This window comes from Leiobunum rupestre, chromosome 8 (genome assembly GCF_980474605.1).
Source record: "Leiobunum rupestre chromosome 8, qqLeiRupe1.1.hap1, whole genome shotgun sequence".
Classification (NCBI taxonomy): Eukaryota; Metazoa; Arthropoda; class Arachnida; order Opiliones; family Sclerosomatidae; genus Leiobunum; species Leiobunum rupestre.
This window is the reverse complement of record NC_143391.1, coordinates 53,290,878-53,305,386: the sequence shown is the minus strand read 5'-3', so window position 1 is coordinate 53,305,386 and position 14,509 is coordinate 53,290,878. Positions and strand designations below refer to the sequence as shown.

The following is a 14,509-nucleotide window of genomic DNA, read 5'->3' as shown; positions in this document are numbered from 1 at the left end:
TTATGAAAAGTCACGATTAATAATTGGTTGGTTTTTAATTGTGAATACAGTATATAACAATTAATCAATTGTTAATCGTGAGTTTTTACAATCACAATTAATTAATTGTTAATTTTTATAGTCGTGATTAACAATTTATTAAATGTTAATTGTTAATTTTGAAAAGTCACGATTAACAATTGGTTAGTTTTTAATTGCGACTACAGTATATAACAATTCATAAATTTTTAATCGTGAGTTTTCACAATTACAATTAATTAATTGTTAATTTGTATAGCCGTGATTAACAATTAATTAATTGTATAGTTTTAGTTGCCCCAGCAATTAAAATTTGCCCAACACTGCCCCTTTATAGTGAGATATATTGATTTACAAATATATCGACTTACAGAAGACTCATGGCACAGTTTTGAAAGAGAATGATAAAAGAAAGAAGTTATCAGCTGAACAGCCTTCACTGTTGGAATCCTACTCCTTGAAACCCAAGAATGTTTCCAAGGTTGCAAAAGACTCCGAAGAGCAATTTTTTTTTTAGAATGCATGTTGGATATGGTAGCTGTGGACGGTCATCCATTTGACTTCGTGGAGAGATGGGCGTTCAAACGGTTCACTACAATCATGTGTTCCCAAGTACACGTACTGGGTGGTCGCAATATGCTACGGCAATTGGAATCGACTGTTAATTCTATTAAACCAAAGCTTCAAACGCTTTTGGTAAACGTTGGAAATAAATCTCTACACATGACGCTTGATATTTGGAGTACCAGACTTCGAGACTCGGTTATGGCGCTACGATGCCAATTTAATGACTATAGAACTTTGGTCTGAAAAACCTACTGATTGGATTTATTAACTTCATACCGGGGAAAACATTTTAAAGGAACTATTTGTGGGAGGACGTCCTGTACATGAACTAAGCTAAATTGAAGGAAGTTAAGACTCAACTAATTAAAGATGGAGTGAAATCTACACAGGTATTTATTATAATTAGAGTTTTGGTTTATATTGCGCATTTGCTACCACATTTTTAAATCAAACTTTTTTGTGGAATGCAGATTTCAAACGTATGCGCCGACAATGCGGCAAATATGATAAAGGCATTCAACATGGCCAAAGTATTGGGATCTATGGAATTGGACGTAATGAATGAACCTGAATATAATTTCTCGAACGCTAGTTCTGAGGAGGAAAAGGAATCAGCAGATCCCGAACACACACGTAGCGAATATTAATACTTATCGATTATTTTAGATTTCCTAAATTTTCGTCGTATTAAATTAGCTTTCAAGTACAGCGTGGCTTTATATCAAAAGCAGATTTTTACCGTTATCTTCTATCTAGCCTGGGGATCCTTTTATCAAAATTTTTACGCTTCTGGCGAAGAAACCCACGGATCTATACCGTCCACATCCAAGGATGTTTCGTTTGGAGATACCACCGTGTCGGATGAACCCCTTATTTGAAACCTTCGATGTCGACGAGCCAGTTATGTGTCAGCGCATTAGCAGAAACTATGTATGAATTTATAATTTCTCCTAATATATTTGATCCCGTTTGGAAAAAAAATCATATTTAGCTCATACTTTACAACTTATTGTTAATGATAGCTTAGAATGTTGCGAAACTGCTACAAACGTTATACAAAAAACTTACTCGTGGATAATATTTTGTCGTCGATCTCTTAAATGGACTGCAATACTAAAGAAACAGACTCGAGGTAGAGATCTGATCGTCTCAGGTGGAATTCAGTCTACGAGGCGATCACATGATTAGCGAATAACTAGATTAGTCCATTATGAAAAGGGATAATAATAATAATAGTAATAATTATTATTTTATCATCCTTTACAATGCAGTCCATAGGTGGTTCCTTTTAACTTAAGATAACAAGATTATATAAAACATATGAACATTTGAAATCGCGACAAAATAGAAAAGGTCCATAACGAAAGAGGAAAAGACGCTTAACCTTAAAATAAATTTAAAACTTTTAATAAACGAATGCGAGAGTAAAATAAAATAAAAACGCAAAACTTGAACCAGATAGGCCTTCTAGGTGAAAAAAAACATAATTAAACTTAAATGCCTGAATTACCAACAGTAGACCGGTACAGTAGATAGGGCGAAACCGGTCTACTATTGGTAATTCTGGCATTTTAATTTAATCATAAGTGTATAATATTAAAACATTAGTGTGACACTCCCTATTCTTCACAAGCAAAATTTTTACTGAGAGCCATTAACAAAACAGACTGCATTACGGGCTTCGTCGCCGTTTTGCTAACGCGTCACACGTAGCCTTGGACAGCGCCACGCTAGGGGGAGATTTTGTTCTTGTGATGACGTCACTCCGTTACTAGCTCTGAGTTAAATATTCCCCAAAGTGACAAACTTATGGAAAAATATTATGGCCTTATGGTTAAATTAATATTGATTTCGACTCGAAGGCCTATCTGGGCACTATTTCGCGTCTTCATTTTATTTTACTCTAAAACCTATCTGTCCGAGTAACGCGTTGGTATTCTTAATGTTTTATTTTTAATTTTTAAGGGTTTAACTACTATCCCCCATTTCTTCGTTTTCGCGATATCAAATTTTCCTTCAATCCAGTTCATTGGTGGTTTGTCTTACCTTAATTACAAGTTTTACATGACACCATTCAGAACGAAATTGAATAAAAATGTAGGGCTACCTTTTTTTCGAAATTAAGGGCTAGCTATTTGAATATATCGAGCGAGAGCTTGTGTCACCACACAAGACGAGGTCCATAGTAGCGTAGACAAGGGGGGGTCTACCTTTGACTGTACTAAATTTTCACCCCCTTTCCGTCCCCCCTCTTAACATTCGCAAGTTGTAAACATAATTTTACAGCCAGAAATGTTGGATGCCCTAATGAACGTTCTGTCACGTGCAAAAAGGGATAAAGGTGGTCGTAAAATATCGTTCACCCTGCCTATTCCCGTCGTTTTCTCTGAAGCCAAAGAATTGTTGGAATTTTTAAAGCCATTAAAAATGGCTACTGATAAATTTCCACGGCGATGCACTCTAGCGGGAACAACTCCTTCCGCGTTGAGTTTGCAAGTTCTTTCCCCACTGGTTTAAGGGGTTTTTCCCCGAGCACTTCGGTTTCCCCTTCTATAAAAACTTCTTGAGCTTAACGGTAATAGTTAGTGTAGGGAGCTGTTGGCTCACGTGGCATGCAGGGCTTGCCACCACCCTCCTACGCATTGTAACCCGGCCACCTGAATTAAAGGCTTCAAAAGTCGCTTGATGACTTAGGCCTAAGGTGGTGCTGATTATGATATGATAATGATATAATTCGCGAGCTTCTCACGGTATTTGGGATGGTATCCGATGTTAGCCCGGAAATTTTGGAGTTGTGCAAGTGCGCATTCTTACGGAACTGCACAAGAGATTCCACCGCGTTCTGATCGACAAAGACTTTCTAGCGGCTTCTGTTCTAGATCCGCGAATAAAGACAGAATTTTCAACCGTAAGGACATTCTTATTACTCGAAAAAAAGCTAAGTAAGCGAAGTTATGAGATAACAATAGCTCTAATATAAGAAACATCTTTTCTCCGCATCCAAGCTTCTTGGTTTAGGAAGCGGCCGTTACATTTCTTCGGAATCCGCCGGTGGTGTCCTCTCCCGCTAGTTTTGTAACTAACCTTCGTTACGAATAAAAGACGGCGTTTCTGATTTCTATGGGCAGTACTAAAATGAAATATGGTAAAATATTTTTTCGCAGAGAAAACCTAATAAATTTCAAAATAGAAACTTTTAGTAACCATCTTCAAAAAAAGTTCCTTTTAGTTAAAAAACGTAACCCAGTATCAGCCCTATCAGTATAATAAAATGAACAGCACATAATTATCTATACAGACGGTTAATTTGAAAATCTATCGTATCAAGTTCTGAAGATACAATTTATAATACAATAAAATGTACAACCCAATGGGAAATACACGCTAAGAATGATTTGAAGTATGGAATTTTGTTGTGGTAGTCATATTATATTATCCTACTACTGCTAGTTTATTACGGGTTAAATCTTTTTCCCCAAGATAAAAATTACAAAATATATTTGTAGTTTATGTACTTTTGTTAATAAGCTTTCAATTATTATCATTTATTGGTGTAATTAAAACATTTTGGTGTAATTAAAGCATTTTGGTGTAATTAAAACATTTTGGTCTAATTAAAATATTTTGGTCTAATTAAAACATTTTGGTGTAATTAAAGCATTTTGGTGTAATTAAAACATTTTGGTCTAATTAAAACATTTTGGTGTAATTAAAACATTTTGGTGTAATTAAAACATTTTGGTATAATTTTGTTCTCTTAAATTTCAGAATTAGAATTGTTCATAAGACGAAAGTAGAAATTCACTATTCTTTTGTACGATTCTAATGATATTTTTTCGTCATTACCGTGAATTTGACCGGATTCGTTCTTATCCAAATCGAAAACGGAAAATCGGTATAGAGAGTCGGTCAGATCGAGATACCATCTGGTGTCCGTATTACCTACCAGACATGCTGAAAAAGAAATCAAATTAAAAAATTTACCTCAATGGAAAAAAAATCAATAATCCATATAACATTAAAAGTCCGGAATCCATACCTCTACTTGGTATGCTTATCTCGGCAGATTTTTGTCTCTATGTGGTTTTTTTGACGTCAGTATGTAAACAACTACGTGAGAGGGGAGCGCGCGCAAAGGCGATTTCTTCTCTCGTAGGCGGGGCAAAAGCCGTCAGAGTGATCTTACCATACGCGATACCTCAGGATAAGCATTCCAAGTAGAGGTATGAATTCCTGAAATGTACATAAATTAAATTTTTTCGAAGAACAATACTGCCAACGTTGTAGATTTCATAATGTATATTCGTTTGTTTTTAACATACGTTACACAAAGTATTTTTGTGTCGCCTTTTTGGAAATATCTCATACATTTTGAAAGGCCCTAATGATTATTCTCTAACAATGACAATTATAGTTTACGGTGTGTTATTGACAATGTGAATTTTAAATTGGATTGTTTACAAATTTGCATTATTTACGACCGCTCTTTAATTAACTAGAATTAATTATGAACTGCTATTCAACTATTGAGCCGAGCCAGACTTTTTTTCGTTCATATTGATGCCGTAGAATTGAAATCACAGTTGTTGCGTATGGTATATAAAATAATTGACATGGCCTAGCATTTCAATCAAAAATAACAAGTAGTCGGTAGGGTGTGATAAGCCAACATTTATCATTTCATCGAAATCGCGGAACAATTTCGTTATTGCGTCACGTGATTGCTAGTTTAATAGTTGGCGAACCTCACTTTGTTCGTGTGCAAATATTTATGCCGGGTAGATACGGTTAACGGCAAACAAGAAACACGTATTAGGAATTTACCAGGAAGGACCGCTAAATCCGGAACTAATTGTGAAATGGTGTTCTTGATGACTTGAAATCCGAATGAAGATTCATTGTGTGGTGATATCGGATGAGCTTCCTTCGCTCTCGTCGTCTCGACGGCAACTCTGCTATCATTTATCAGTGATTTATCGAATTCTAAAACCTTTCGAAGCGGAAATCATTTTGTAGAATATGTTAAAAGTACTGAAAAAAGTCACTTACTTCTGATACTGACTGCGCAGGGTGAATTCTGTGGTTTATTAAAGCATACGCGTTACTTGGTAACACATTTTCCTGAGGAAATAAAAACAAATATTATTTTAAGTTAATGATGAAATTTTACTATTCAAAATCGTAATGTATAGGAAGACTTTTTTTAACCTCTTCCTTATTCATATACAGAGATGAGTTTTTACTAGTGTTGTAAGTCGGAAAATGTTCCGTATTTTTCCGAAAAAAATAAAAAAAAGTTTTCATTCCGTGATTAGTCTAATATATTGTTTGCAAATTGAAATAAAGCGGTATTTTCGCCTCATTTTTTCGAATCTGAAAGTAAAACTAAACCTCTAGACTAGTTTAAACTGATTTACAATGTAACGCTATTAATGTTTTGTAGTATGTTTACTGATATTAGACATTTTATATCGATAAAAAGTTAAAAACATTAAAACCCTTAAAAGGTAATTTATGTTTCAAATTTTTATTTTTCCGATTTGCGGAAAATTTTCCGCATTTTATTTTTCCGGAAAATTAACATCACTAGTTTTTACCATATTTTTTTCGTATAAAAATAAAATAATGCATTAAGAAAATGAGCCTCAAATTTCTGTCCAAAATCTTATTTGTTTAAATTGAAACCATAGAAATAAAATTGTCCTATACATATGAATCGATACATTTGTTGTAAATAATTTGAAGTCATATAATGTAAAGAAAATGTTTGGTTTTATTTATGATGCGAAGTCTATCACCTCTTTCCGTACGAAACCTCTTAAGCATATCCTACCGGTGGGTATCATAGATAATTACCAGACAGATATTTTAAAGTTTTTAATTTAATTACTTTAATTCCTCCTCTTATCATAGTTAAAGCTGTTGTTGTCCTGATCATGGCGTTAGATAACGGACTTTGTTCAAATAACCTATCGATGTAGAAAACTTAAGTTATTAATTTTCCAAACATTTACAAATTCATCGACCTCAAATAAAATTCGGAGTAAAGCAAACTAGTAAATTATACGTGAATACACTTGGAATATCTAAGACTCCATTTCCGCAGTTCCGAGAACGCCACTGGAGACACCTCGAATATAAAACGTCATGCGCATTTTCAAATTAATTGGCCTATCACCGTCGCTAATAAACGTACCAGAAAATAAATTTAAGGAAGCCAGATTCGTTCTCACATTGAAGATCTTTGACGATTTGTAATGCTCTTCACGAAACAAGTGTAGTTCCGCGTACAGTTACGTATTTAGATTGCTAAAAAGAGCGAATGTATTAATATTGTGAACTTTTATTCAAAAAAGTCTTTGTGGGGAATCGGAACTGATTTTAACCATAGTTTTCCGTAGACATTCCCGATGTATACACGTATTAATTTCTGACCAAACTTTTCTCGAAACCAATGCTCCCATACATTTTTAATTTAGCAGTTAATCCAAAATAAATTTCTACATACCGCACCAAGTACGACGAATGTTTTTCGACATCCGCATACATCTGATTAAAGGGGTTTTGAGCCTATGATATTGGAATATTAAATGTTAAATTGAAGGTTATATTATTTGGTAAAAATGAGTGTGCCAAGAGAGATACTTACATGGGGAGCAGCTTGGCGAAGCATTTCAATCTCGGGTCCTTTTCCAAACATATTCGGATGTGTATTGACGTCGAATCTATAAACAATTACGCGCGTATCAACTACTTGGAATAATTATATTTGATTTTTCCTTTCCCAATCAGTTGGAACCATAAAATAATAGCGAATACAACGCGAAGTGATTTTGTACGCGCAATCGCTTAGAAAATGTTCCCGCCCTCGCTGCTGTCATATCAATTTCGGGGATCGGCCCCAGAAATGTTGATTTTTTATTTCACCCATGGTCCAATTTTTCTTGTCCATAACTCAATCGTTGAGGAATTGCATAGCCTCGATAAATCGATAATTTTAACGATCGGGCTCAAAACTTGGGCAGTGGATACTGTCATTGCTTCTCTCTATTTTTATAACCATCCAAACGTTAAGATAAGAAGGGCGAATGATACATCAATCGGTAGAGAGTGTGTAACCTTTACGGTTCCATTATTTCCACTGACAATCGTACAAACCATTGGATAGCTCTGTCATAACAATAACTCTAAAGTACCTTTAATGAGGTGGTACTTTGGTAGTGGATAAGGTTATTGAGAAAGAGTTGAAATTGAACACGATGGTTGACAGGATGATAAAAATTTTCTTAATACACTAAGTGGTGTGGTGCGTTTTCTTTCGTAGAAATCCCTCTTTGCTTCAAATTAGAACGAAAAGGTGTCGTCTCAGTGTAGGAACACTTTGCACACTTAGATGTTAAGATCTCAACAACCTTATCAAGTTAATGCACAAGGTTATTAATATATTGTTCTTAATGAACAGGGGGATTGAGACATCGTTATAATTGATTTTTATTTGTGATAAAGTTAAAAATTCAGATACTGTTTCTAATATACAGGATGGTTTAAAAAGCGCTTATTTTCGACCAATGTCACATAAGGTTGTTGAAAATTGGTTCAAATTTAACTTTAATACGCAAGATATACACATTATATTCGCGGCTTCTTGTTCATTTTACTTTGGCTCCTAAACGATCCTCCACGTCTAACCGTTTAAGATATGCTTAAAGACCATCATTCCTTTGTACAGGATATAAATTTATAATATATGGTGCGAAAATCAGTGAACTTACTTAGATAACGCTTTGGCTAAGATGCTAATGGCCATTGCACTGGACGGCATTGATGAATGTCCCGGTGTAGCATCAACTGATAATTTCACAGTTAAATAACCCTTTTCGGTTACTCCAATGCTACCAAATATAGAAATAAAACCATAACAATTAGAATTAGACTAAACTTTAGAACGATAATCGTTGTGTATAAGTCTAAACGTACTAGAAAGAAAATTCCAGTTTATTACAGTTAAATATAAAAATCAGATAGGCCACAACCAGAGGTACCCCCTTAAGCCCAAGTCATCTGGCGACTTCTAATTCAATTACTTTAGGTGGCTGGGCTATATTGAGTAGGATGGTCGTGGCAAGTCCTACACCTACTAAGGTACGTAGGGTTACCCTCAGTAAGTTTTAATAAAAAGCATAAATTGAAGAACCCTTTAAGTGAGGATAGAAGTTGGAACAGAACGCGGAATGAGATACCCCATTTTCCACTCAGTGCCCCATGCCAGGCTCCATTCTTTTTGTTGCGAGGTGGAATTACTAACGACTCCGCCACCCTACGGTTGTTTGTATGACGTCTAATTTCAAGGGACACAATCACCATGAGCAAATCTTTCCGTCAGTTTAAGAAATTAGTTCAAGGATATAAAATGCAATTTGCATATATATTTGAATGCTCGATATAATATAATAAAAACGATATCTTACAATCCAACTGGTTTATCAACACCTGGCAGGACCCCACCATGCATAATATAAAGTCCTTCGTCCAGCAAGTAAAGCAGTCTGACTCCTCGTTTCTTTAAAAGTTTCGAAATATATCGAGCTCCATCCTCTCCTGAAACCTTTTCAATGGAAACCAACGGATGGGGTACTTCAGATAAATATAATCAGCCATTTTAACGATTTTAAATGTAAATAAAATGTAAAATCTATTCTAGAGATGTATCTGTAATGCACGTTAACTTATGTCGATGACTATTTAGACATTTTTAAAATGCATCTTAATATTTCCTACCCCTTCACTCAGGTACGCGAGAAAAAATCCATGAACTTTTTAAAACTAGTGTTTATAGAGCATTTGTTCATTTATTTCGTAAAATGTAGTATTAATATGGATCCAAGAATATATTGATTTATGCTAAGTATAAATAAATACATTCTTGATGTAAAACAGACTAAATATTTTACAATTTTTACTATGTAAATTAACTTGTTGATTATTGCTTAATAAATAGAGTTGTAACTTGTAAGTCCGTAAATTGTAAGATTTTTCTTCTATAAAAATGCAACTGTCTGATAAGATATTTATATGAAGCAAAGAAACGTAAGTAGTTGACTCTTCTCTCATTATCTAGTTTATATTTCTTTATAAAAATAAATCAAAATTTCAAATTTATTCACAAACGAACTTTTGTATTAAATTTGTCAATATTTAATTTAAAACCAAATCTAGTGAGAAATTCTTCAAAATAGTAAAAAATTAAATAGAAATAAGGTTGCCAAACATTACCTCTTCGTCGTGACCAAACCCAACATAAAATCCTCTTTCAGGCTGAATACCTCTGCTAAGAATATCTTCCAGCGCTTCTAAAATACCCTACTCGTAGAAAATGTAAGTCATTTTTTAAGAACTACTAAACTAAATTGTTGTAAGAAATGTGAGTAGCTCTACCATAAGGTTTCCTTTGTTGTCGAGAGTTCCTCTGCCGTAGAGGACATTGTCCTTAATTATTCCCGCAAACGGTGGTACGGACCACCCTGATTCGTCCTTCAATTAAAATTAAACCATTCATTGAATTAAATTTCAAGAACATGTGAAACTATAGGAAAAAAAGCGTAAATAGGACGAAATCTTAAAGCGTTTACTTTAGGGTTGTTAATTTTCCGGAAAAATAAAATGCGGAAAAATTTCCAGAAAATTTTCCGGAACATTTTCCGAATTGCGGAAAATTTTCCGCAAATCGGAAAAATAAAAATTTAACATAAATTACTTTTTAAGGGTTTTTAATGTTTTAAACTTTTTATCGATTTAAAATGACTCATATCAGTAAACATCCTACAAAACATTAATAGTGTTACATTTCAACCAGTTTAAACTAGTCTATAGGTTTAGTTTTACTTTTAGATTAGAAAAAATGAGGTGAAAATTCCGCTTTATTTAAATTTGCAAACAATATATTAGAAAAATCATGGAATGAAAACGTTTTTAATATTTTTCGGAAAAATACGGAAAATTTTCCGGAAAAAAGGCCTCGGTAATTTTCCGGAAAATTTTCCGACTTACAACACTAGTTTACTTAAAAACAGTTAGTACTAAATATCAGAAGAAGCTATTCGCAACGAAAAGTTTCACTAGCGCCACGTAGTGGCGATGAAGCCCAACTACGATCTCAAGGAAACAAATCGGTCAGATAAGGACAGTTAAATATAAACGTGGAGTTTTCTTCATTAATATCATTGTTCAATCAATTAATAATATTAATAAATACTTTTTCGTGTAAAAATCATCAGCAAGGAAGAAAGTGGTACGACTTTATACTCAATACTGAAGGTGAATATTGTTTTAAAATGAATTTATGAAGTAAGCCTTGACCTATTGCCCACATGATTTTTATGAGTTTTTGTTTTATAAAAATAGAGTTGAAATCAGATTACCATTATCGAAACAAAGTGAATTGTATTCAACAAGGAGAGGAAAACTAAGAAGTTATCATGTAATTTCACTGGAGTATTTGTCAAACTGGAAGGTTACAAAATAGAGGCTTTAGTATTTCATTTTCCGAAGATCCAACATCACGTAACTTTGGAACTAAACATTGCAATTTTAGGCCTCTCCGTAGGGCATCTAGCCATTTATTCAAAGAAAAGCATGACTGTCAAATAATTGAATTGAAAATTGACAAAGAGTTGGTTCATAAGCTTATGCTTCAATTGCAATATGTTTATTTTAAATATTTTTTAAAAACTACATTAAGTCAAATAAAATTTATTATCTGCCAAAATAGATGTTGACAAATTTACTACAGCACTCATAACAGTGAACATTTTATCAGCACATGGTAATAAATCCCAGGGTATGCTTTTATGAAAAATGTTGCACGTTTTCAATCTTTGAATTATACGCTCGATATGAACCCTAGCACTAACAACTTTTTATGTAAGCAAAGCGTCTTAATGGGAAAATTGTGCCCTCGTCTTAGTTTTTTGCCCTGCCTTTCTTATTGAAAAGTGGACTAATTAATTTTAACACTCCCGGTAGACAAATCTTCATTGGGAAGTTCTTTAACTATTTCATTAAGAAGTTCCATTGATTGAATTCCAGTCAAACACACAACAGTTTGTGGTTTCAATATGCCGCAGCTAGCAGTTACTTTACATTTATGTTCTTCATGCGTATTTACTGTAATTCCTTTTTCCAAAGTACGAATGACATTAGCATTTTCAATGCATTCAGCTTAATTTTTTCCACCAGTTTGAGGTTCTACAAGATGATCCGTTAGCAAATGTTCCGCTAATCTCTTCTCCTTATCATAAATACTCTTTTTTTTTCTCCTGGCATTATACAGAGAGGTTTGTCTATTTAACCATTCATTGTATCTACTAGTTCTGTTTTATGATGCTTTGGTTGATTTTCTGTCACGCATACGAATAGGCAGATTCTTGGAAGGAATGACCGAAGGTCTTAAACAATGTGGATACTGCTTGAACTGATCTGTTGATAATTTCAAGATTAAAAAAACTACCACATTTTTAATAAATACTCCAGCGTAACATTGTCTTACCTTTATAGGCTTCAGGAATTGCTAAATTTGCAATTTTCCTTTCTAAAATGTGAATATCAATTAAACAACTATCGTTTTACTATGTGTCTTTCCCAAGCCTTATCTAATTTTGGTAGCTTTGAATGAAAACGATGAAACCGCATACCTTCCATGGTACCGTTGTTATTACAACCATACAAAGTAACAATTTTTAAGATAAAAGGTCTCTTAAAACGACCTTAATTTGATTTAATAGTAGATTGTTACGAACGAAATAAACCTAAACGTACGAAATCTTCAATCTACACTATTATGTCGTCTGGTTTGTTTCCTTTAGATCGCGCCATCTTGGAGCGACCGATGCGCCACCTTTTATTTCTTTTCGATGCGAATAGGTTGCAGACATGTTACAAATCAATATCAGGGCTTTATAAAAGCCTCATCTTCACTGTCATAGTCCTTTAACGAAAGATATTTTATCAAACAATAAGGTTGTGGACCTAAATTATATTCAGTGGACACTAGCGATATTTAACAAAAATATTCAAGATCAAGTCATTTAATAGAAAATCGATGCAAATTTTATTGAGTTGAAACATTTGTACTCGTATTATGTACAAATTGATAAATTACTCTATTTCAGCTTTGATTTTTTTTATTTCCTATAAGCGGGTGCAATCTTATAATTTGGTGCTCATTGCTTTTATTGAAGAGCATCTGAAATTTTATTCCAATAATTCCTAACTCTTATTCGAATAATTCCTAACACTTATTCGAGTAATTCCTAACTCTTATTCGAATAATTCCTAACACTTATTCGAATAATTCCTAACTCTTATTCGAATAATTCCTAACTCGTATTCGAATAATTCCTAACTCTTATTCGAATAATTCCTCACTATTATTCGAATAATTCCTCACTCTTATTCGAATAATTCCTCACTCTTATTCGAATAATTCTCAGCCTACAATTGCATCAAGCATATTTAACAAGAATTGGAATTCAACTGAAGGAAATATATGTTAACGTTTGAGAAGGTTATATAATAATAATTCCAAAAAATTATTCATTTTTGCGGCAAGGTAAAATATTACTTTCCAAAATAGAAAAATTACCGCAGGAACGACATCCATATGCGCAATCAGCATGTACGGTTGTAAATCCTCATTCTTCCCTTTGATTGTGTAAAGCAAACTGTAATTATTGACTATTTCGTACGAAATAAAATCGGACGAATGAACCAATGGAAACGCTGGAAATTAAATTGAAATCAAGAATATTATTAATTTAATTGAATTATCATATAATAAACAAACTTTTAATTATGAAATCTCTGAAACGTTGAAGCTCGGTGACATTGTATTGGTGGACGTCCCGTGAAATGGTTTGAATCTCGATACTTTCTGCCATACGGTTGAGGCGTTCAGCGTCTCCGCTAATAGAGTCGCTTTTAGTAATGCTTTCGCGTAATTTAAACTTCTTTGATGTTACAAAATCAAAACTTAAGCAAAGCAGAATACTCAAAATTCCCAAAGCGTTTTTTGGACTCATTTTGTTAAAGTAGAAACCCGAGTTGGCTTGAAAGTAGTTTGAAGAATTCTTTTTCGAAATAAAATATGAAGTAAGGAATCTACAGATTAATTTATTATCTTTCAGATTCGTTAATGCCACTTTATTACTTTATAACTCTTAACACTAAGAAATATTGAAGGACAAAAATTACAGATAAAAAAATATAAGATAAAAACTAATAATGTGAAAGGTTTTCTGTTAACATAAGTTTATAAAAGGTCAATAAGTAATTTTCCCTCGGTAATAGATTTAAAAACTCGCCGTATGCTGAATTTCCCAAGAGCTATGGGATCTGTTTATATGATTCGTCACCCATACAGGTAATAAGTTAACGAAAATACCTGAGGACGTTAACGCGAGAAAAGGCGGAAAGGCGTAGTAGTTTCACAGGGATCACGAAGGCAACTGTGTGCTAACCGCGTATATTCTGCTAACCTCGGTAATTTCCTGTGTGTAGTAGACGTCCTATAAATTTGAATTCTTTTAGTTTTTTAGTATTACCTAAAATATCGCTGTGATTAACAACTCCCCTTACTTACCCCTCCTAATCCCAGTGTGGTGGTGGAGTATTAAGCACTTTCACCTCGTAGCGAGAGGAGCCTGGGTTCGATTCCAGCTTGTGGCTCTGAGTTACTCCTTTCGCGTTGAGTTTGGAACTTCTCTTCTCACTGGTTAAAAGAGATTTTCCCGAACTCTCCGGTTTTCACAAAGGGCCCCCCCCCCCCCTCATCCGCGGTAAAAGCTAAGTGAGGCCAATACTCAAGACACCCCCTTAGGCCCAAGTCATAAAGCGACTTTTAATAACCGTTTACCTGAATTAATGGCCT

The 14,509-nt window shown here is 34.0% G+C and overlaps 1 protein-coding gene across 1 annotated transcript; it reads right to left on the bottom strand.

The window, feature by feature from the left end:
* Positions 1 to 4,012: 4,012 nt before the first annotated feature.
* LOC149933696 (N-fatty-acyl-amino acid synthase/hydrolase PM20D1.2-like) lies at positions 4,013 to 13,700 on the bottom strand. The gene is made up of 12 exons (XM_090155678.1): positions 13,427 to 13,700; positions 13,226 to 13,362; positions 10,021 to 10,116; positions 9,859 to 9,945; positions 9,054 to 9,190; positions 8,358 to 8,477; positions 7,235 to 7,310; positions 7,094 to 7,155; positions 6,476 to 6,554; positions 5,635 to 5,706; positions 5,410 to 5,575; positions 4,013 to 4,539 (listed from the first exon to the last, which is right to left on the bottom strand). The coding sequence occupies exons 1-12, from the start codon at positions 13,659 to 13,661 to the stop codon at positions 4,343 to 4,345; spliced, it is 1,464 nt and encodes a 487-aa protein (XP_090011804.1). The 5' UTR covers positions 13,662 to 13,700; the 3' UTR covers positions 4,013 to 4,342.
* Between the last annotated feature and the right edge of the window lie 809 nt (positions 13,701 to 14,509).